The 21,671-nt window shown below is 41.1% G+C and overlaps 2 protein-coding genes across 2 annotated transcripts in view; one reads left to right on the forward strand and one right to left on the reverse strand.

Annotated features, from left to right (window-relative positions):
* Positions 1 to 1,197: 1,197 nt before the first annotated feature.
* On the reverse strand, positions 1,198 to 1,485 carry LOC116479474 (FXYD domain-containing ion transport regulator 6-like). Its single transcript, XM_032754598.1, has one exon. The coding sequence runs from the start codon at positions 1,483 to 1,485 to the stop codon at positions 1,198 to 1,200; it is 288 nt and encodes a 95-aa protein (XP_032610489.1).
* A 2,472-nt stretch (positions 1,486 to 3,957) lies between these two features.
* LOC116461525 (zinc finger protein 37A-like) overlaps positions 3,958 to 21,671 on the forward strand; it is a 29,970-nt gene continuing 12,256 nt past the window's right edge. The window contains 4 exon segments of the mRNA XM_032143332.2: positions 3,958 to 4,565; positions 4,955 to 5,046; positions 5,161 to 5,223; positions 6,000 to 6,044. Coding sequence (XP_031999223.1) covers positions 6,030 to 6,044 — 15 coding nt within the window. The 5' untranslated portion in view covers positions 3,958 to 4,565; positions 4,955 to 5,046; positions 5,161 to 5,223; positions 6,000 to 6,029.

Below are 21,671 nucleotides of genomic sequence, written 5' to 3' on the forward strand. Positions count from 1 at the left end.
CACCTGCTGGAGACTCAGCTTCAGGGATGGGAGCCTGTGTCCAGAAAAACTGGGCTGTAGATTGAAGTCTCAGAAGCAGGAAGGTTGGAGAGGGGTGGGGTACCAGAGCCCCTGTGGTTATTGCTGATAAGATATGCAAGGGCTACATTCCCCAAGGACAGATTATTAGTCCTGGGCCTGGGCTGGGCACAGTGGCTGACACCTGTAACCCCAGAATTTTGGGAGGCCTAGGCAGGTCGATTGCTTGAGGCCAGGCAAAACCCCATCTCTACTAAAAATACAAAAATTAGTTGGGCGTGGTGCTGCATGCCTACAGTCCCAGCTACTCGGGAGGCCCAGGCATGAGAATCCCTTGAACCCATGTTGCTATGAGCTGAGATCATGCCACTGCATTCTGGCTTGGGTGACAGAGTGGGACTCTGTCTGAAAAAAAAAAAGAAAAAAAGCAGCAGCCCTGGGCCTGGAATCCCTGGGTGCTATGTGAAGGGCAGGGCAGATGGGGCTCCCTGGGGCTTCCCCAGGGAGAAAAATAACCATAGAAGGGTATAGTAGCCTCCTGAAGGCAATGCTGGGCTCACAAACTCCTTGCTTTGCTTTGTATCTCCAATTGCTGATCTTTAGAACAGACTGGGGTTGGAGTGGGATAAGGAAGCGAGGTTCTTGTAAAAGAAGATGAGGAAAGATGAGGAGGAAAGATGAGGAAAGTGGTGCAAACCTTCCCAGGTCCCAAGACAACTGAGGACTCCTGCCCATGCTCTAAAGGGAAGGAGCTAGACTCTCCAGGGAAAAAAAGCAGACTCCCAGGAGTAGGAGGTGATAGGGGGCAGAGAGGAGCAGATGGCCACATGGCTCAGCCCCTGCCCAGGAAAGTGAGTCCACAGTTCACTAACTATAATAACCATGAACAAGTAGCCATGAACACTATAGTCAGCAAACACACACACAGACACATAACAGGAGTTGGAGGAGCCTGCAGGCTGCAGTGGTGAGGCAAGAGATTAGTTGGATCATCAGGTGGAGGAATGGTGTTAGAGGGGACAGGGAAGGGCGTGGGGGGACAAACAAGTCCTTGGCTTCTCTTGGGGAAAGATTTGTTGCTGAAGTGGCTGTTTTCTTAAGCATCAACATTTGCATCTAAAAGTTCAAGTAGCTGCTTTCAGATTCCAGAGGCTTCCCAACTGGAGGGCTGCACTTCATTCAGCTCTCTGCTTTCTGGAGTTTTGTTGCGTTTGCAGTGATGAGGTTGTCCACCTGGGCTTCCTCCTCCCCTGGGGTCCTGGGCTTCTGATTGAAACTGCACTTGCATCTGCAACCTAGGATAAGGAGGATCCCAACGGAGAAGTGGACCACAGCACATACCAACCCCCGAATCTTTAGGGTCTGGTAGTCATAATGAAAAGGGTCAATTTCCTTTTCCTTCTCAGCTGCACTGGCCAGGACAATGAGGGCCAACAGACTGCATAGAAAGATTAGCCCCACCTCCATGGTGCCTGCACAGCCAGTCCCCTTCCTGATATGATCCCAGGAGGATGTGTCGAGTCCCAAGGAGCCTGGGAGTGGCATGTTCCTAGTTTTCAATCTCTTTAGGGATAGGATTATGCAAATTGAAAGAAGAGCAAACAATGTTACTGAAATAATCCATGGCATAATGGAACCTGAATGCATTAAAGAAATAATGGAGGCCAGGCGACATGGCTCACACCTGTAATCCCAGCACTTTGGGAGGCCGAGGCCGATGGATCACTTGAGGTCAGGAGTTTGAGACCAGCCTGGTCAATATGGTGAAAACTAGTCTCTACTAAAAATATGAAAAATTAGCCAGGCGTGGTGGCATGTGCCTGTAATCCCAGCTACTGGGGAGGCTGAGGCAGGAGAATCACTTGAATCTGGGAGGCGGAGGTTGCAGTGATCCGAGGTCTCGCCACTGCACTCCAGCCTGGGCAACAGAAAGAGAACCGGTCTAAAAAAAAAAAAAAGAAATAATGGAATATTCACAAGTGTCAAGACTGTTCTTAAAATGGAAAAATATTAGGCTGGGTGCAGTGGCTCATGCCTGTAATCCCAGCACTTTGGGAGGCCGAGGTGGGTGGATCACGAGGTCAGGAGTTTGAGACAAGCCTGGCCAACATAGTGAAACCCCGTCTGTATTAAAATTACAAAAATTAGCCGGGTGTGGTGGCACACGCCTGTAGTCCCAGCTACTTGGGATGCTGAGGCAGGAGAATCACTTGAACCCAGGAAGCAGAGGTTGTGGTGAGCCTAGATCATTTCACTGCACTCCAGCCTGGGTTACAGAGCCAGACTCCGTCTCAAAAACAAAAAGAAAAAGGAAAGAAAACATTATGAGCAGGAAAATAAATTGTGTCTTGAAGTGATAATCATTATTGTACTTACCATGACTGTCTTCTGAAATGCATCTCAACCCTTGAATAATTTGATTCTTTTATGTGGATGGTACTAAATGCTTTTCCAGCATGGGAACAAGTGGGATTATCATCAATGGTGGCAAAGAAGGGAATAGAAATGGAGAAAAATGCTTCTTTTTTGGTCAGTGGCCATTTATTTTTTATTTTTATTTTTAACTTAAACTTCAATAGCTTTTGGAGTACAAGTGGTTTTTGGTTATGGATTAATTATAAAGTGGTGGATTCTGAGATTTTAGTGCACCTGTCACCTGAGTAGTGTACACTGTACCTAATGTGTAGTTTTTTTTTTTCTTTTTTCAGATGGAGTTTTGCTCTTGTTGCCCAAGCTGGAGTGCAATGGCGCGATTTCAGCTCACTGCAACCTCCACCTCTCGAGTTCAAGGGATTCCCCTGCCTCAGCCTCCCAAATAGCTGGGACTGCAGGTGTGTGCCACCACGCCCAGCTAATTTTGTATTTTTAGTAGAGACAGGATTTCACCGTGTTAGCTAGGCTGGTCTTGAATTCCTGACTTCCTGATCCACCCGCCTCAGCCTCCCAAAGTGCTGAGACTACGGGCGTAAGCCACCGCGCCTGGCCATGTATAGTTTTTTTAGTCTCCGGCCTCCTTCCTACCAGCCCCTTCTGAGTCTCTAAAGTCCATTATATCACTCTGTATGCCTCTGCGTACTCATAGCTTAGCTCCCACTTATAAGTGAGAACCTACGGTTTTTGGTTTTCCACTCCTGGATTACCTCTGTCAGTGAACATTTTAAAAAGTTATCGTGATCAAGAGATCCAGCATACTCCTGAAGAATGGAAAATGCATGTTTGCCATGAAAGATGGTATTACATGGTTTAACAAAATTTGAAGAGCAATTCCGAGTTATCTTTACGACAGTTTACAGGTTGGTAATGCTCACGTCCAGCGTGTTTTCTTACGGTGAGCGTCCAATGGACCAGAAGTGAGCAAGTGGAGCCACACGGGCGCAAGTGGAGGTGGTGCTGCGGTGGCGCCGCGGGGCCACAGGAACCGACCGCGTCTGGAGAAATTCCACTCGTGAATTTTGCCAAATGAGGAAGTGTTGAGGACAGCCAAATCATCAGGGAGATGTAATTCATGAGAAAGCTGTGTAATTTAAATACTCATAATTTATTTTCAGCTAACGAATAAAACTGCAGTACTGCACTTGCTGCATCTGGGAACTAACTATCCTTTCTAAAGGAGCGGCACGAGGGCTTGTGGGAAATGTAGTCTGCACTTTCTAAGGGAGCAGCGCGAGGGCTTGTGGGAAATGTAGCGTGCATTTTTTTTTTTTTTTTTTTTTTAAGGGAGCGGCGCGAGGATTTTTGGGAAATGTAGTGTGCACTTTCCGGCCCCCGTCGCGGGAGCCGCTTCGGGCCTTCTGCGCATGTCCGCCATATGGCTCCAGGTTTGTTTTTCTCCCCGGCAGTATGAGGGGGAGGGCTCCCGGCATCTCCTGGCGTCGGGGTAGAGGACGCGGAGGGTGAGTAAGGGAGGTCAGGGGCGAGGGTGGACTGGGGGTTCCGCGCGGCCTGGGGGTGGGAGAGAGGGAGCGGCTTTGCCGCCTGGCCTGGGTCCGAATCCTGCCTTGGTTCTTGCGCTCCCGGAGGGAACGCGCAGGTCCCGCGCCTGTGACAAGTGAGGTTGGATTTTCTCTTCCTTGAGGTGAAGGACGCCCTGAGGCCTCCGCAGGACGGCGCAGAAACGGGCCTTCAGCCCAATAGATGCGCGCTTCTCTCCTTATTCTTTCCCCTCAGAATCCGCTGTCATCTCACAACCACCTGTCGTCAGCGTCGCCGCGGTGTCACTGAGATGCCGAGGCGAGCGGGGTGGCGGGAAGCGCCCGCGAGGTGGGGAGGGACCCAGCAGGCGCGGACTCCACACCCAGCCTCTGGCCAGCGTCACTCGGCTTGCTGTGTCCTCGCAGGTCGCAGCTTCATGGCCTGATGCCTTCGGGAAGTATTTTGAAGTCATCGTGGCTGTGGATTGAGGAATTTGTTTCCACTGACCTGTGAGGCTGCGCACGTGGAAGGAGGCACCCCAGGCCCTCCAGCACTGTCCAGCCTCGCCTGTGTCCCCAGTAGCACCAGTGGGCATTTCTAGAGGGTCCAGCTCGTGGCTCAAGTGACAGGAAGAGGTAGGGAGCTTTCAGTCTTGGATGAGGATTCGAACTGAAGGGCTTAGGCCCAGCTGCCTTGGAGCAAAGCAGCTGTTGTGGGGTAAGAAGGGAAGGGTGGGGGGCGAGGGCCCAGGGGCCCTCCTAGGAGGACACCCAATCAGTTGGGCTGAGACAGCACGGGTGGGAGGAGCAGAGGCTCGATTTGTGTCCTGTCCAGACCCCCACAGGCTGGGTGATGGTGGGGGCTTTGTGCCCATTCAGATGTGGGGGCAGAGGAGGGCAAGGCCGAAGGAGCAGACAGCACTGCTTCTTGGGGAGTTGTGAAGGCATCATGCGGAGGGACGAGCTTAGCAGCCAAGTGGAGGACAGCACCCTCCATGCCTGGATTCGTTACTCGCTCGTTCTAGATGCTGAGCTGTTGGCGCACTGCAGCACAACTAGACATGTACGGATGCCCCCATCTTGATCTCACAGAATCAGAGGTGCATCTGTGAGAAAGGTCTGTAAGTTATCTATTTACGCTTTATTTAAAAGATGGGGTGGGGTGGGGCGGACAGGAAACGAGCTTAACGTGTTAAGTGACTGATGACATTGACACATTTTGTTGTGGCAGAGTCAAGAACAGACACTGAGTCGCTTGAGGACTCAGGAGGGTGTTTGCTGCGTTGACAACAGAGTAAGTAAAAATCAGTTTGCTTTTTTAAATCCAAAGATGGTTTTGAGAACCTGAAACCAAGTTAGAGCAAGTTCGTTTTCCTTCCCAAAAAACTGAGCAGGGCCGGGCGCGGTGACTCACGCCAGTAATCCCAGCACTTTGGGAGGCTGAGGTGGGTGGATCACGAGGTCAGGAGTTTGAGACCAGCCTGGCCAACATGGTGAAACGCCGTCTCTACTAAAAATAAAAAAAATTAGCCGGGAGTGGTGGTGCGCACCTGTATTCCCAGCGACTTGGGAGGCTGAGGCAGGAGGTTGCAGTGAGTTGAGATCATGCCATTGCACTCCAGCCTGGGCGACAGGGCAGGACTCTGTCTCAAAAAAGCAAACAACCAAAAAAAAACTGGGCTGAAAAATACCACATCACTTTTTTCAAAACCTTGTTGGGATTCTCTGGTTTGTAATAAAGATTAAAACCTGAGTATTTTTGTCTAGCATCAGTTTTAATAAAAGTATTATGTTCCACTCTTTGGCTTTTCCTAACTTGCTTAATTAGTTTAATATATCGGTTTGCATACTCTGTTAGAATACAGCGTAAGTTGTTTTTAAGTCAGTAGAAAACAAACGTTTTTACATTTGAAAACTAATGAGTCCAAGCAGTACATAATCATGCCAGAGTCATGCATGGGCATGTGAGTATCTCCCTTTCAGAGATGTTTTGCCAGCTGCGAAGTGGACCTTTTAAGGCAAGTGACATCACTCATGATCTTTTCTTATTTCTCTGCTACACCCTCACAGTTTGCTCTGCTTTTCCAACACCAGTGGAAGATGATCACATCCCAGGTAAGTTGTTTATTTTTTCACAGTTTTGTTTAAAAGTAATTATTGAGGTTTAAAAAATGTCTATACATTCTAGAAATAACCTCAGGGAAAATACAGAGGAGAGGTCACATTACAGTTCAGGGGTCAAATGCAGCCTGCCTCATGTTTTTTTATGGTCCACAAACGAAGGATGGTTTTTATAGTTTTAGGTGGCTGAGGGAAAAAAAAGAATTATATGAAATTCAGATTTCATTATCTGTAAAGTTTTATTGGGACTCAGCTATGCTCATGTATTTATGTATCGTCTGTTGGTACTTTCATACTACGAGGGCAGAGTTGACTGGTTGCAGCAGAGACTGTAATGGCCCAGAAGCCTAAAATATTTACTGTGAGACCCTTTATAGAAAATGTTTTCGGATTTCTGATAAAGAGTTGATGAAGAGCAAGACAAAAATGTCATGTAAGTGAATTCAGATCTTGTGATCTCAGAGTTATGAAACTGGAACATAAAACATAAAGTCAATGGGCTTTATTAGGTGACACTGTGAAACTTCCGATAACAGTCTTGCAGTTACACGAAAAAGTAGTACAACAAAGTGAATAATTCATGAATTATTCACTTTTTAATTATTCATGAATAATTCATGTGCAGTCCAGGGGAAAACTTAAGAGATATCAAGAGAAAGTATGTGATTAAAAAATTCAAATAGGCCGGGCTAGGTGGCTCACGCCTGTAATCCCAACACTTTGGGAGGGCGAGGTGGGTGGATCACGAGGTCAGGAGTCTGAGGCCAGCCTGACCAACATGGTAAAACCCCGTCTCTACTAAAAATACAAAAATTAGCTTGGCATGGTGGTGTGCACCTGTAATCCCAGCGAGACAGGAGGCTGAGGCAGGAGAATCGCTTGAACCCAAGAGGTGGAGGGTGCAGTGAGCCAAGATTGCACCGCTGCACTCCAGCCTGGGCGTCAGAGTGAGACTCCGTCTCAAAAAAAAAAAAAAACAAAAAATTCACATGAATTGTGTAGCATTAGGACTTATGGTTGTTTAAAGAAACAGTCCTGGTAGGCTAGTGATCATGGGTTGTTAGGATGTGGCAGGCTTTGTGACAGCCCTAGAGACTGGGCAGAACTGGAATATTTGCAATAACTTTCAAGGGATTCTACCTAAAAAAAAAAATTATGGTAAAATACACATCACATGAAATTCACAATTAAGCCATTTTAAGGTATAGAATTCAATGACTTTAGTACATTCACAATGTTGTAACACCATAACCACCATTTACTTCTGGAATATTTTCATCACACCAAAAAGAAACATGGTACCCTTAATAAGCAGTGTTGTAACTTAATAAGCAGTTGCTCCCTTTTTCCCCTCTGCTCCAGCCCCTAGCAACCAATAATCTCCTTTCTGTCTTTATAGATATGCCTGTTTTAGATATGGCATACAAATGGAATCATACAATTTGTAGCCTTTTGTGTCTGATCTCTCACTTAGAATAATGTTTTCAAGACCCATTTATGTTGTAGTTGTATATCAGTACTTTGTCCCTTTTTATGACTGAACAATATTCTATTATATGGGTATACCAACTTTTGTTTATCCATTCATCTGTTGATGGACATTGGGGGTCATCCTGTGTTTCGCTATTGTGAATGGTGCTCCTATGAGCATTCATGTACAAATAGTTGTTAGAATACATGCTTTCAATTGTTCTGGGTATATACCTACAAGTGAAATTGTTGGGTGATATGGTAATTTTACATTTAATTTATTGTGAAACTGACAGTTTTCCACAGCAGGGTGCTTTGCAATCCATAGGAATTTTTAGTTAGCTTTTCTATTTCTGCAAAAAAGTGTGTTGAGTTTTTGATAAGTATTGCACTGGGTAAGTATTGGAGTGGGTAATAACACTTCGGGGAGTGTTATCATCTTAATATTAAATCTTATAATCCATGAATGTAAGATTTTTTTCCCCTAGGTGTTCTTTCCTTCATTAATGTTTTGTAGTTTTCAGTGTACAAGTGTTGCATATCCTTGCTTAAATTTATTCGTTTTTCATTTAAATGCTATTGTAAATTATATGAAATTCAGACTTCAGTGTTTATAAAGTTTTATTGAGACTCAGCTATACTCATGTATTTATGTATAATCTGTGGGTACTTTCACACTATGAGAGCAGAATTGACTGGTTGCAGTAGAGACTGTAATGGCCCATAAGCCTAAAATTTTTTGTTTAAATGGTATTGTAAGTGGAATTGTTAATTTGCTTTTTGACTGTGCATTGTAATGAGTACACAACTAATTTTTGAGTGTTGATCTTGTATCCTGTAATTTTGCTGAATTTGTTTCCTACTTGTAGTAGTTTCTTTGTGGATTCTTTAGTATTTTCTGCATATAAGATCATGTCATCTGCAAACGAAAATATTTTATTTCTTTCTTTCCAATTTGGGTGTGTGTATTTATTTAGCCTAATTGCTCTTGCTGGAACTTTTAGTACAATGTTGAATATATGTGGCCAAAGCAGGAATCTTTATTTATTGTTAGTTTTTTGTTTTAGCAATAACCATTTTGGGACGTACAATTCAGAAGCAGTGTTATGTATATTCATACTGTACATCTAATCTCCAGAACTTTTTCATCTTGGGAAATTGAAATTCTTTACCCATTAAACAGTAACTCCCCATTTTCCCTTCCTCCTTGCCCCTGACAACCACCATCCTACTTTCTGTTCTGAGTTTCACTACTTTTGCTATATCTCATTTAAGTGATATCATACAGTATTTGTCTTATTGTGACTGGCTTATTTCACCTAACATAATGTCCTCAAGCTTCCTCAGTGTTGTAGCATGTGTCAGAATTTATCTCCTTTTAACGTTGAATGATATTTCATTGTACCCATGTTTTGTTTATTAATTCATCTGTCAGTGGACATTTGGGTTCCTTCCTCCTTTTAACTGTTGTGAATAATGTTACTGTGAACATGGGTGTACAACTATCTCTTTGAGATCTTTCTTTCAGTTCTTTTGGTTATATAGTCAAAAGTGGTATGGCTGGAATCTATGGTAATTCTATTTTTAATTTCTTGAGGAAACACCAACCTGTTTTCTACAGAAGGTGCACCATTTTACAGTCCCATCCTCAGTTGTACAGGATTCTGATTTCTCCATGTCCTTGCCAACACTCGTATTTTCTTTTGTTGTTTTGATAGCAGCCATTGTAATGGGTGTATGGTAATTTTTCATCGTGGTTTTGATTTGTATTTCCCTAATGATTAGTGATGTTGAGCATATTTTCATAAGCTTGTGGACCATTTATATATCTTTTATGGTGAAATGTATTGGGGAATCTGCTCTGATAGTCACATAGGTTCTTTTCTATTTTCCCTAAGCATTGGCTGGTTTGAGAAATAAAGGGACAGAGTACAAAAGAGATAAATTTTAAAGCTGGGCGTCTGGGGGAGACATCACATGTTGGTAGGTTCTGTGATGCCCCACAAGCCATAAAACCAGCAAGTTTTTATTAGGGAGCTTCAAAAGGGGAAGGAGTATGCGAATAGATGTGGGTCACAGACATCAAGTACTTTACAAGGTAATAGAATATCACAAGGCAAGTGGAGGTGGGGTGAGATCACAGGACCACAGGACCGGGGTGAAATTAAAATTGCTAATGAAGTTTCGGGCACCATTGTCATTGATAACATCTTATTAGGAGACAGGGTTTTGAGAGCAACCGGTCTGACCAAAATTAATTAGGCAGGAATTTCCTCTTCCTAATAAGCCTGAGCACTATGGGAGACCGGGGTCTATTTCACCCCTACAGCCTACAGACCATAGGAGACGGTCACACCTGGGGGGCTGTCTATAGGCCTATTCCCCCAGGCATGTATTCCTTTCCCAGGGATGTTCCTTGCTGAGAAAAAGAATTCAGCAATATTTCTCTCATTTGCTTTTGAAAGAAGAGAAATATGGCTCTGTTCTGCCTTGCTCACCAGTGGTCATAGTTTAAGGTTCTCTCTCTTATTCCCTGAAGAATTGCTATTATCCTGTTCTTTTTTCAAGGTGCCCAGATTTCATATTTGTTCAAACACACATGCTCTACAATTTGTGCAGTTAATGCAATTATCACGTGGTCCTCAGGTGACATACATCTTCCTCAGCTGACAGGATTAAGACATTAAAGTAAAGACAGGCATAGGAAATCACAAGGGTATTGATTGGGGAAGTGTTAAGTGTCCATGAAATCTTCACAATTTATGTTTAGAGATTGCAGTAAAGACAGGTATAAGAAATTATAAAAGTATTAATTTGGGGAACTAATAAATGTCCATGAAATCTTCACAATCCATGTTCTTCTGCCTTGGCTTCAGCCGGTCCCTCTGTTTGGGGTCACTGACTTCCCGCAACAAAATGTCTGTTCAAGTCCTTTGTCCATCTTTGAATCAGATTATTTTGTTTGCTTTGAGTTGTAGGGATTCTTTTTTTTTATATTAATTCCTCATCAGATACATGAATTGCAAATATTTCCTCCTGTTGTGTTGGTTGCCTTTTCATTCAGTTAACCATGCCCTTTGATGCAAAATTTTTAAGTTTGATATATCCAATTTATTTTTACTACTGTTGCCTGTGGTTTTTGGTATTATATCCAAGAAAACATTGCCACATATAATGTCAAGAATCCATTCTCCGATGTGTTCTGCCATGAGTTTTGTAACTTTAATTTTAATTCTTAGATTTAGGTGTTTGATACATTTTGAGTTAGTTTTTTTGTTTTTTTTTAGTTTTGTTTTTCATGTGGCTATCCAGTTTTTCCAATGCTATTTGTTAGAAAAATTATCCTTTCCTTATTGACTGTTCTTGACAACTTTGTTGAAAATCATTTTACCATACATGCATGGGTTTTCAAGATTATTTTGGCTAGTTGAGATACCTTGAAATTCCATGTAAACTTCAGGATGATTTATTTCCATTTCTGTTACTATGTCTCCTTTGTAGACTGACCTTTTTTTTTTTTTTTAATCAATATGTAATGTTTTGCTCTTGTAACAGTTTTTGACTTAAAGTCTCTTTTGTCTCAGTATAGCCACTGTGGCATTCTTTAGGTTACTATCCTCTTCTGTCATTTCAATTTTAACCTATTGCATTGTGTGTTTGTATCTAAAGAGAGTGTCTTATAGACTATGTATAGTTGGATCATATATTTGTATTTATTTTGCCAATTTGTTTTTCCTTTTCTTTTCTTTGTTTTTTTTTTTTTTTAGTAGAGACGGGGTTTCACCGTATTGGCCAGGCTGGTCTCAAACTCCTGACCTCATGATCTGCCCGCCTTGGCCTCCCAAAGTGCTGGGATTTCAGGTGTGAGCCACCATGCCCAGCCTATTTTGCCAATTTCTGTCTTTTAGTTGGGAGTTTAGTTTATTTACATTTAGAGTAAATGATAAACTGATAAAGGACTTATGCCATTTTGCTGTTTATTTTCCATATGTATTACATCTTTTTTGTTTTCAGTTTTTCTGTGTATGCCTTCTTTTGTGTTTTTTTCTAATGTGCCATTTTAATTCCTTTTGTATTTCTTTGTATTCATTATTTACCTAGTGTTAATACTTGGAATTGCAATTAACATCTTGAATTTATAACAATCTAGCTTGCATTAATGCCAACTAAGCCTTAATATTATATAAAAACTCTGCTCCTATACAGCTTTGTCCCTGTCCTTTGTCTTCTTCTTATTATCACATATTATGCCTTCATAAATTGTGTGCACATTACATAGATGCATAATTATTGTTTTATGTATCTGTCTTTTAAATCACATAGAAAAAAGAGAGAACATAGGCCGGGCGCGGTGGCTCACGCTTGTAATCCCAGCACTTTGGGAGGCCAAGGCGGGCGGATCACGAGGTCAGGAGATCGAGACCACGGTGAAACCCCGTCTCTACTAAAAATACAAAAAATTAGCCGGGCGTGGTGGCGGGCGCCTGTAGTCCCAGCTACTCGGAGAGGCTGAGGCAGGAGAATGGCGTGAACCCGGGAGGCGGAGCTTGCAGTGAGCCGAGATCGCGCCACTGCACTCCAGCCTAGGCGACAGAGCGAGACTCTGTCTCAAAAAAAAAAAAAAAAAAAAAGAAAAAAGAGAGAACATAAAAGCCAAGAATACAATAAGACTGGGTTTTGCATTTACTTACAGTAGTTACTTTTACCATTTGAATTTTTTGTTTGTTTGGACTGGAGTTACTGTCTAGTGTCCTTTTGTTTCAACCTGAGGGACTTCCTTTTTTCATTTCTTGTAGGACGGGTCTAGTACTAACACATTCTCTCAGATTCTGTTGATCTAGGAATGTTTTAATTTCTCCTTCCTTTTTGAAAGGTAGTTTTGCCTAATGTAGAATTTTTGTTATTTTTTTTTCTTTTGGCACTTTAAAGGTGCCATTATCCTACTGCCTCTGGCCTTCATGGTTTCTAATGAAAGACTGGCTGTTAATCTTATTTCAGATCCTTTGTACATGGTTAGTCCCTTATCTCTTGCTACTTTCAAGACGCTTTGTCTTTTGACAGTTTATTATTTCTCTCAGTTTGAAGTTCTTTGATGTTATCATAATCGTAGTTTCTTGAGAGTCTTGGACATAGAGATTCATATCTTTCATCAATTTGGAAGTTCTTCAGACATTATTTCTTCAGATATTTTTTGGTTCCCTTTTCTCCTCTTCGTCAGTAACTCTTGTTATTAACTTGTGAGTATGCTTGATGTTGTCTCCTGGATCTCTTAGGCACTGTCCATTTTTCACCATTCTTTTTCTCTGCTCCACAGAATGAGTAATCTCCATCAGTGTCTTCAATTTTGCTGATTCTTTGTTCTCTTTGAGCTCCAATCTGTTATTAAATCCTTTCACTGATTTTAAAAAATTTTAGTTGTTATACTTGTTAGCTCCAGACAGTCCTAATTACATTTTTATAATTTGCTACTCTACATTAATATTTTATATTTGGCATGGCATCATTCTCCTGGTTTCTGTTAGTTCTTTGTTTGATTTAGCTCTTTGAGCACATTTAGAACAGATGGTTTAAATTCTTCATCTAGTAAGACCAATATCAAAAGTGTCTTTGAGGACAGGTTTTATTTCTTTGTTCTGTGTGTCTGTGGGTCATACTATCTTCTTTGCCTTCCTCATAATTTTTTATTGAAAACTGAACATTTGGAATATTAAAATGTGCTAACTCTAGAAATCAGATTCTTTTCCTCAGAATTTGTTGTTGCTGTTTATTTTGTATTGTTTGCTTATTTTGTGACTTTTATAAACTATTTTTGTAAAGTCAGTGTTCTTTGTTGTACATGGTCACTGAAACCTCTGTTCTGTTAGTTTAGTGGTCAGTCTGTGATTTGACAGAGATTTCTTTAAATGCCCAGAGCCAAAACGAAACAAAAAACTCTTCTGGTCTGTGCATATTGGCCCTGTTTTAGGGCGCTCCTGTAATGGTTTGCCAGGCCATTTACATCTCTGCATTAACCTTTACTTCCTGCTTACACAGAGCATGAAGGTCAACCAGACGTGAAAGCTTAGGTTCCTCTCAGGTTTTTTCTGAGCATGCATATTGCCTTGGACTTACACATGACCTCAATTCCCTGCTTTATGCAGGAGCTTTCAAACCCCTTATCCCCACCCCTGGCCCCATGTGTTTCCTTCCCAGTTTTTACATTCCCAGTTTTTCAGTCCATCTGCTGCTTTTCTCATCTGGCTGCTGTGGCCAGATAATTGCCTTCAAATGCTTTCAACAAGCACTTCCTGGAAGACTAGCCCTGAGAAAGTTTCAAGGCAGGCAAAACAAAGACAAGCCTGTGAGCCACTTCTTCAGAGAGCCCGCATAGACAGATCAAAATACACAACTACGGTTCTCTGAAAACAAGATGCATACTGTCCACTTTGGCACAGGCATCAGCAAGCCATACCAGGAATGTTCTGGGTGTACTAGGTTTTTAATTAGATTGGAGAATTCTGAAAAGCTTGATGCTGAGAGGTGTGTTTTTTTTTTTTTCCAGCTTAATTGTTGCTTTAGTTTGGGATGGAGTTTTGGAATTACCTTTTCCATTTTCAGCCTGCCTCCCACATCAGTTTTTGAGTAATTACTCTGTGGAACAATAGATGTGCCTGGCCCATCTTGTCCTTTTCCTGCACTACCTCTGCCATTAGCCATTTCTCCAAAGGACATTTGTTCTTTTCTAGTGGAGGATGGAATTTAAAAACCAAGATCTGGATGCTCATTGCTAAAGGCTGTCACTGCCTGAGACCCTCTCAATTGACAGAGTTAGGAAATACATGTGTGTATGTATACATACACACACACATAGAAATACACATGTGTACACCTATTTTTGTATTGGTCTGTCTATACATATTTTTTAAACAATGAGTTTACATAGACCTTTCCCAGTTTCAATCTTAACCCCATAGCCTTTCTGTTTTCCATCTTTGTAACTTCTTTCTTCAACAGTGAGAAACCAGGCTATATCATTATCCACAATATTTGCTCCTTCTCCCTGTTTGTATCCAATCTTTCTTTGTTTCTTTTTTTTTTTTTTTTTTTTTTTTTTTTTGTGAGATGGAGTTTCGCTCTTGGTGCCCAGGCTGGAATGCAATGGCATGATCTCAGCTCACCACAACCTCTGCCTTCTGGGTTCAAGTGATTCTCCTACCTCAGCCTCCCAAGTAGCTGGGATTACAGGCATGCGCCACCACTCCTGGCTAATTTTGTATTTTTACTAGAGACAGGCTTTCTCCATGTTGGTCAGGCTGGTCTCAAACTCCTGACCTCAGGTGATCTGCCCACCTTGGCCTAACAAAGTGTTGGGATTACAGGTGTAAGCCACCATGCCTGGCCTGTATCTAATCTCTTAAACCTGCCAGTGCTACTTGTCTCCTCAGCTCTGGTTTGATCCCTTAGATCACCATTCCTGGAATTATCCATAGTTGCCATATTAAATATTCAAATTAGATTTGATGTATTAAAACATTTTAGAAGTTAAAAGGGGCCATTTGACTAAGTCTTCTTATTTTTGGAAAAACATCATTAGTTTATGTAAGCTTATCAAAAATAAAATTTCTGATTATTAGCAACACAGTATCTAAACCTGTCTCTACAGGTTGTCAAGCCTCTACTTTGTCTATTAAGTTATAAGGACACTTATCCCATTCATGAAGGCAAAGCTTCCTAGTCACCTCCTAAAGGCCATGCCTCTTCATACTATTGCAGTAGTATGAGATTTAAACATATGAAGTTGTGAAGGGGACACACATTCAGACCATAGCACTAAGTATTTTATTCTACTGAATACTACCATAAATGGAATTATTTTCTGAATTTCCTTTTGGATTGTTCATTGTTGGAGTATTTTTTTTTTAAAAAAACCTAATTGTTGTGTGTTGATTTTGCACTTTGCAACTATGCCAAAACCATTTGTTAGCTCGTAGATGTTTTGTGGATTATTTGCTAAATAATGTTATCTGCAAATAGAGTAGTTTTACTTCTGCCTTTCAATTTGAATGTCTTTTCTTTTTCTTGCCTATTTGCTCTGGCTAGAACTTTTAATACAGTGTTGAATTGCAGTGGTGAAAGCACTATCCTTTGCCTGTTCGTGATCTTAGGGGGGGATCTTTCAGTCTTTCACTATGGAGTATGTTACCTATGAGTTTTTCACATATGCACTTTATTATGTGGAGGAACAGGCAGCAATCTTTGCTGTTTGGGAGCCTCCGCTGGTGACACCGAGGCAAACAGGGTCTGGAGTGGACCTCCGGCAAACTCCAGCAGACCTGCAGCAGAGGGGCCCGACTGTTAGAAGGAAAACTAACAAAGAGAAAGGAATAACATCAACATCAACATCAACAAAAAGGACATCCACTCAGAGACCCATCCGAAGGTCACCAACATCAAACACCAAAGGTAAATAAATCCACGAAGATGGGGAGAAACCAGCGCAAAAGGCTGAAAATTCCAAAAACTAGTACACCTCTTCTCCTCCAACACACTCCTCACAACTCCTTGCCAGCAAGAGAACAAAACTGGACAGAGAATGAGTTTAACAAATTAACAGAAGTAGGCTTCAGAAGGTGGGTAATAACTAACTCCTCCAAGCTAAAGGAGCATGTTCTACCCAATGCAAGGAAGCTAAGAACCTTGAAAAAAGGGTAGACAAATTGCTAACTAGAATAACCAGGTTAGAGAAGAACATAAATCACCTGATGGAGGTGAAAAACACAGCACAAGAACTTCGTGAAGCATACATAAGTATCAATAGCTGAATCGATCAAGTGGAAGAAAGGATATAAGAGATTTAAGATCAACTTAATGAAATAAAGTGAGAAGACAAGATTAGAGAAAAAAGAATGAAAAGGAACGAACAAAGCCTCCAAGAAATATGGGACTATGTGAAAAGACCAAATCTGTGTTTGATTGGTGTACCTAAAAGTGACGGGGACAATGGAACCAAGCTGGAAAACACTCTTCAGGATATTATCCAGGAGAACTTACCCAACCTAGCAAGAGAGGCCAACATTCAAATTCAGGAAATACAGATAACACCACAAAGATATTCCTAAAGAAGAGCAACCCAAGGACACATAATTGTCAGATTCAGCAAGGTTGAAATGAAGGAAAACATTTTAAGGGCAGCCAGAGAGAAAGGTCAGGACAAAGGGAACTCCATCAGACCAACAGCAGATCTCTCTACAGAAACCCTACAAGCCAGAAGAGAGTGGGGGCCAATATTCAACATTGTTAAAGAATTTTCAACCCAGAATTTCATATCCAGCCAAACTAAGCTTCATAAGTGAAGGAGAAATAAAATCCTTTACAGACAAGCAAATGCTGAGAGATTTTGTCACCACCAGGCCTGCCTTACAAGAGTTCCTGAAGGAAGCACTAAACATGGAAAGGAACAACCAGTACCAGGCACTGCAACAACATACCAAATTGTAAAGACCAATGATACTATGAAAAAACTGCATCAACTAATGGGCAAAATAACCAGGTAGCATCATAACGACAGGATCAACTTCACACATAATCATGTTAACCTTAAATGTAAATGGGCTAAATGCCTCAGTTTAAAGACACAGACTGGCAAATTGGATAAAAAGTCAACACCCATTAGTGTGCTGTATTCAGGAGACCCATCTCATGTGCAAAGACACACATAGGCTCAAAATAAAGGGATGGAGGAATATTTACCAAGCAATTGGAAAGCAAAAGAAGCAGGTGTTACAATCTTAGTCTCTGATAAAACAGATTTTAAACCAATGAAGATCAAAAGAGACAAAGGGCATTACATAGTGGTAAAGGGATCAATGCAACAAGAAGAGCTAACGACCCTAAATATATGTGCACCCAATACAGGAGCACCCAGATTCATAAAGCAAGTTTTTAGAGACCTACAAAGACACTTAGTCTCCCACACAATAATAGTGGGAGACTTTAACAACCCACTGTCAGTATTAGACAGATCATCGAGACAGAAAATTAACAAGGATATTCAGAACTTTAACTCAGCTCTGGACCAAGCAGACCTAATAGACATCTACAGAACTCTCCCCACCCAAATCAACAGAATATACATTCTTCTCAGCACCACATCACATTTATTCTAAAATTGACCACATAATTGGAAGTAAAACACTCCTCAGCAAATGCAAAAGAATGAAAATCATAACAGTCTCTCAGACCACAGTGCAATCAAATTAGAAATCAGGATTAAGAAACTCACTCAAAACTGCACAATTACATGAAAACTGAACAACCTGGTCCTGAATGACTACTGGGTAAATAATGAAATTAAGGCAGAAATAAAGAAGTTATTTGAAACCAATGAGAACAAAGACACAATGTACCAGAATCTCTGGGACACATTTAAAGCAGTGTCTAGAGGGAAATTTGTAGCACTAAATGCCCACAACAGAAAGCAGGAAAGATCTAAAATAGACACCCTAACATCACAAAAGAACTAGAGAAGCAAGAGCAAATACATTCAAAAGCTAGCAGAAGGCAAGAACTAAGATCAGAGCAGAACTGACGGAGATAGAGATACGAAAAACCCTTGAAAAAAATCAATGAATCCAGGGGCTGGTTTTTTGAAAAGATCAGCAAAATAGAATAGCCAGAAGAATAAAGAAGAAAAGAGAGAAGAATCAAACAGATGCAATAAAAAAAGATAAAGGGGATATCACCACTGATTCCACAGAAATACAAACTACCATCAGAGAATACTGTAAACACCTCTATGCAAATAAACTAGAAAATCTAGAAGAAATGGATAAATTCCTGGACACATACACCCTCCCAAGTCTAAAGCAGGAAGAAGTCAAATCCCTGAATAGACTAATAACAAGTTCTGAAATTGAGGCAGTAAATAATAGCCTACCAACCAAAAAAAGTCTAGGACCAGATGGATTCACAGCTGAATACTACCAGAGGTACAAAGAGGAGCTGATACCACTCCCTCTGAAACTATTCCAAGCAACAGAAAAAGACAGAATCCTCTCTAACTCATTTTATGAGGCCAGCATCATCTTGATACCGAAACATTGCAGGGACACAACAAAAAGAGAAAACTTCAGGCCAATATCCCTGATGAACATTGACACAAAAATCTTCAATAAAATACTGGCAAACCGAATCCAGCAGCACTTCAAAAAGCTTATCCACCATGCTCAAGTCAGCTTCATCCCTGGGATGCAAGGCTGGTGCAACATAGGCAAATTAATAAACGTAATTCATCACATAAACAGAACCAATGACAAAAACCACATGATTATCTCAGTAGGTGCAGAAAAGGCCTTTGAGAAAATTCAACACCCCTTCATGCTAAAAACTCTCAAAAAACTAGGTATTGATGGAACATATCTCAAAATAATAATAAGAGCTATGTATGACAAACCCACAGCCAATATAATACTGAATGGGCAAAAACTGGAAGCATTCCCTTTGAAAACCACCACAAGACAAGGATGCCCTCTCTCACCACTCCTATTCAACATAGTATTGGAAGTTCTGGCTAGGGCATTCAGGCAAGAGAAAGAAATAAAGGGTATTCACATAGGAAAAGAGGAAGTCAAATTTGTCTATTTGCAGATGATATGATTCTATATTTAGAAAACCCCATCATCTCAGCCCAAAATTTCCTAAAGCTGATAAGCAACTTAAGGAAAGTCTCAGGACACAAAATCAATGTGCAAAAATGACAACCAGTCCTATACACCAATAATAGACAAACAGAGAGCCAAATCATGAGTTAATTCCCATTCCCAATTTCTACAAACAGAATAAAATACCTAGGAATACAACTTACACGGGATGTGAAGGACCTCTTCAAGAAGAACTACAAACCACTGCTCAAGGAAGTAAGAGAGGACACAAACAAATGGAAAAACATGCCATGCTTATGGATACGAAGAATCAGTATCATGAAAATGGGTATATTGCCCAAAGTAATTTATAGATTCAAGCTATCTCCATCAAGTTGCCATTAACATTCTGCACAGAATTAGAAAAAAACTACTTTAAATTTTATATGGAACCAAAAAAGAGCCCAGATAGCCAAGATAATTCTAAGCCAAAAGAACAAAGCTGGAGGCATCACACTACTTGACTTCAAACTATACTACGAGGCTACAGTAACCAAAACAGCATGGTACTGGTACCAAAGCAGATATATAGATCAATGGAACAGAACAGAGGCCTCAGAAATAACACCACACGTCTACAACCATCTGATCTTAGACAAACCTGACAAAAGCAATGGGGAAAGGAGTCCCTATTTAATAAATGGTGTTGGGAAAACTGGCTAGCCATATGCAGAAAACTGAAACTGGACCCCTTCCTTACACCTTATACAAAAATTAACTCAAGATGGATTAAAGACTTAAACCTAAGACCTAAAACCATAAAAACCCTAGAAGAAAACCTAGGCAATATCATTCAGTACGCGGGCATGGGCAAAGACTTCATGACTAAAACACCGAAAACAATGGCAACAAATGCCGAAATTGACAAATGAGATCTAATTAAACTAAAGAGCTTCTGCACAGCAAAAGAAACTGTCATCAGAGCGAACAGGCAAACTACAGAACGGGAGAAAATTTTTGCAATCTATCCATCTGACGTAGAGCTAATATCCAGAATCTACAAAGAACTTAAACAAATTTAGAAGAAAAAAACAACCCCATCAAAAAGTGAGTGAAGGATATGAACAGACACTTCTCAAAAGAAGATATTTATGCGGCCAAGAAACATGAAAAAAGCTCATCATCACTGGTCATTAGAGAAATGCAAATCAAAACCACAATGAGATACCATCTCATGCCAGTTAAAATGGCAATCATTAAAAAGTCAGGAAACAACAGATGCTGGAGAGGATATGGAGAAATAGGAACGATTTTATACTGTTGGTGGGAGTGTAAATTAGTTCAACCATTGTAGAAGACAGTGTGGTGATTCCTGAAGGATCTAGAACCAGATACCATTTGACCCAGGAATCCCATTACTGGGTATATACCCAAAGGATTATAAATCATTCTACTATAAGGACACATGCATATGTACGTTTTTTTGTGGTACTATTCACAATAGCAAAGACTTGGAACCAACCCAAATGCCCATCAGTAATAGACTGGATAAAGAAAATGTGCCACATATACACCATGGAATACTATGCAGCCATAAAAAAGGATGAGTTCATGTCCTTTGCAGGGACATGGATGAAGCTGGAAACCATCATTCTCAGCAAACTAACACAAGAACAGAAAACCAAACACTGCATGTTCTCACTCATAAGTGGGAGTTGGACAATGAGAACACGTGGACACAGGAGGGGAACATCTCATACTGGGGCCTGTCAGGGTGTGGGGGGCTAGGGGAGAGATAGCATTAGGAGAAATACCTTATGTAGATGATTGGTTGATGGGTGCAGCAAACCACCATGGCACATGTATACCTATGTATCAAACCTGCATATTCTGCACATGTACCCCACAACTTAGAGTATAATAATAAAAAAAACCTGTTGACTGTAGTCACCCTGTTTTACTATCAAATACTCAGTCTTATTCATTCTAATTACATTTTTGTATGCATTATTTGAAGAAATTTATCCACTTTGCCAGTCTCCCATTTTTCTTATTTATTTAATCCTAATTTCTCTCTTAAGACCAAATCCAGATGAAAACTTGGCTTATAATCTTATAACAGTTCCCTTGTTTGTTGTGAATCACATTTCAACCCAAAGGATTCCCTTTAGCATTCCTTGCAGAGTAGATCTAGTAAAAACATACTCCCTTAGCTGGTGTTCATCTGGGAATGTCCTCATTATTGACAGGCATGTTTGCCAGGCATAGAATTCTCAGTTACAGCTTTTTCTTTCAGCGCTTTTAATATATCAATCCAGTGCCTTCTAACCTCCAAGGTTTCTGCTGATGGTTTTTTTTTTTTTTTGAGACGGAGTCTCACTCTGCCACCCAGGCTAGAGTGCAGTGGCGCGATCTCGGCTCACTGCAAGCTCCACCTCCTGGGTTCATGCCATTCTCCTGCCTCCGCCTCCCGAGTAGCTGGTTCTACAGGCGCCCGCCACTTCGCCCGGCTAATTTTTTGTAGTTTTAGTAG

The sequence above is a fragment of the Hylobates moloch genome, unplaced genomic scaffold (assembly GCF_009828535.3).
Source record: "Hylobates moloch isolate HMO894 unplaced genomic scaffold, HMol_V3 SCAFFOLD_3, whole genome shotgun sequence".
Classification (NCBI taxonomy): Eukaryota; Metazoa; Chordata; class Mammalia; order Primates; family Hylobatidae; genus Hylobates; species Hylobates moloch.

Bases quoted from the DNA above. Each gene is read 5' to 3' on its own strand.
- LOC116479474 (XM_032754598.1), bottom strand. From the start codon at position 1,485: ATGGAGGTGGGGCTAATCTTTCTATGCAGTCTGTTGGCCCTCATTGTC.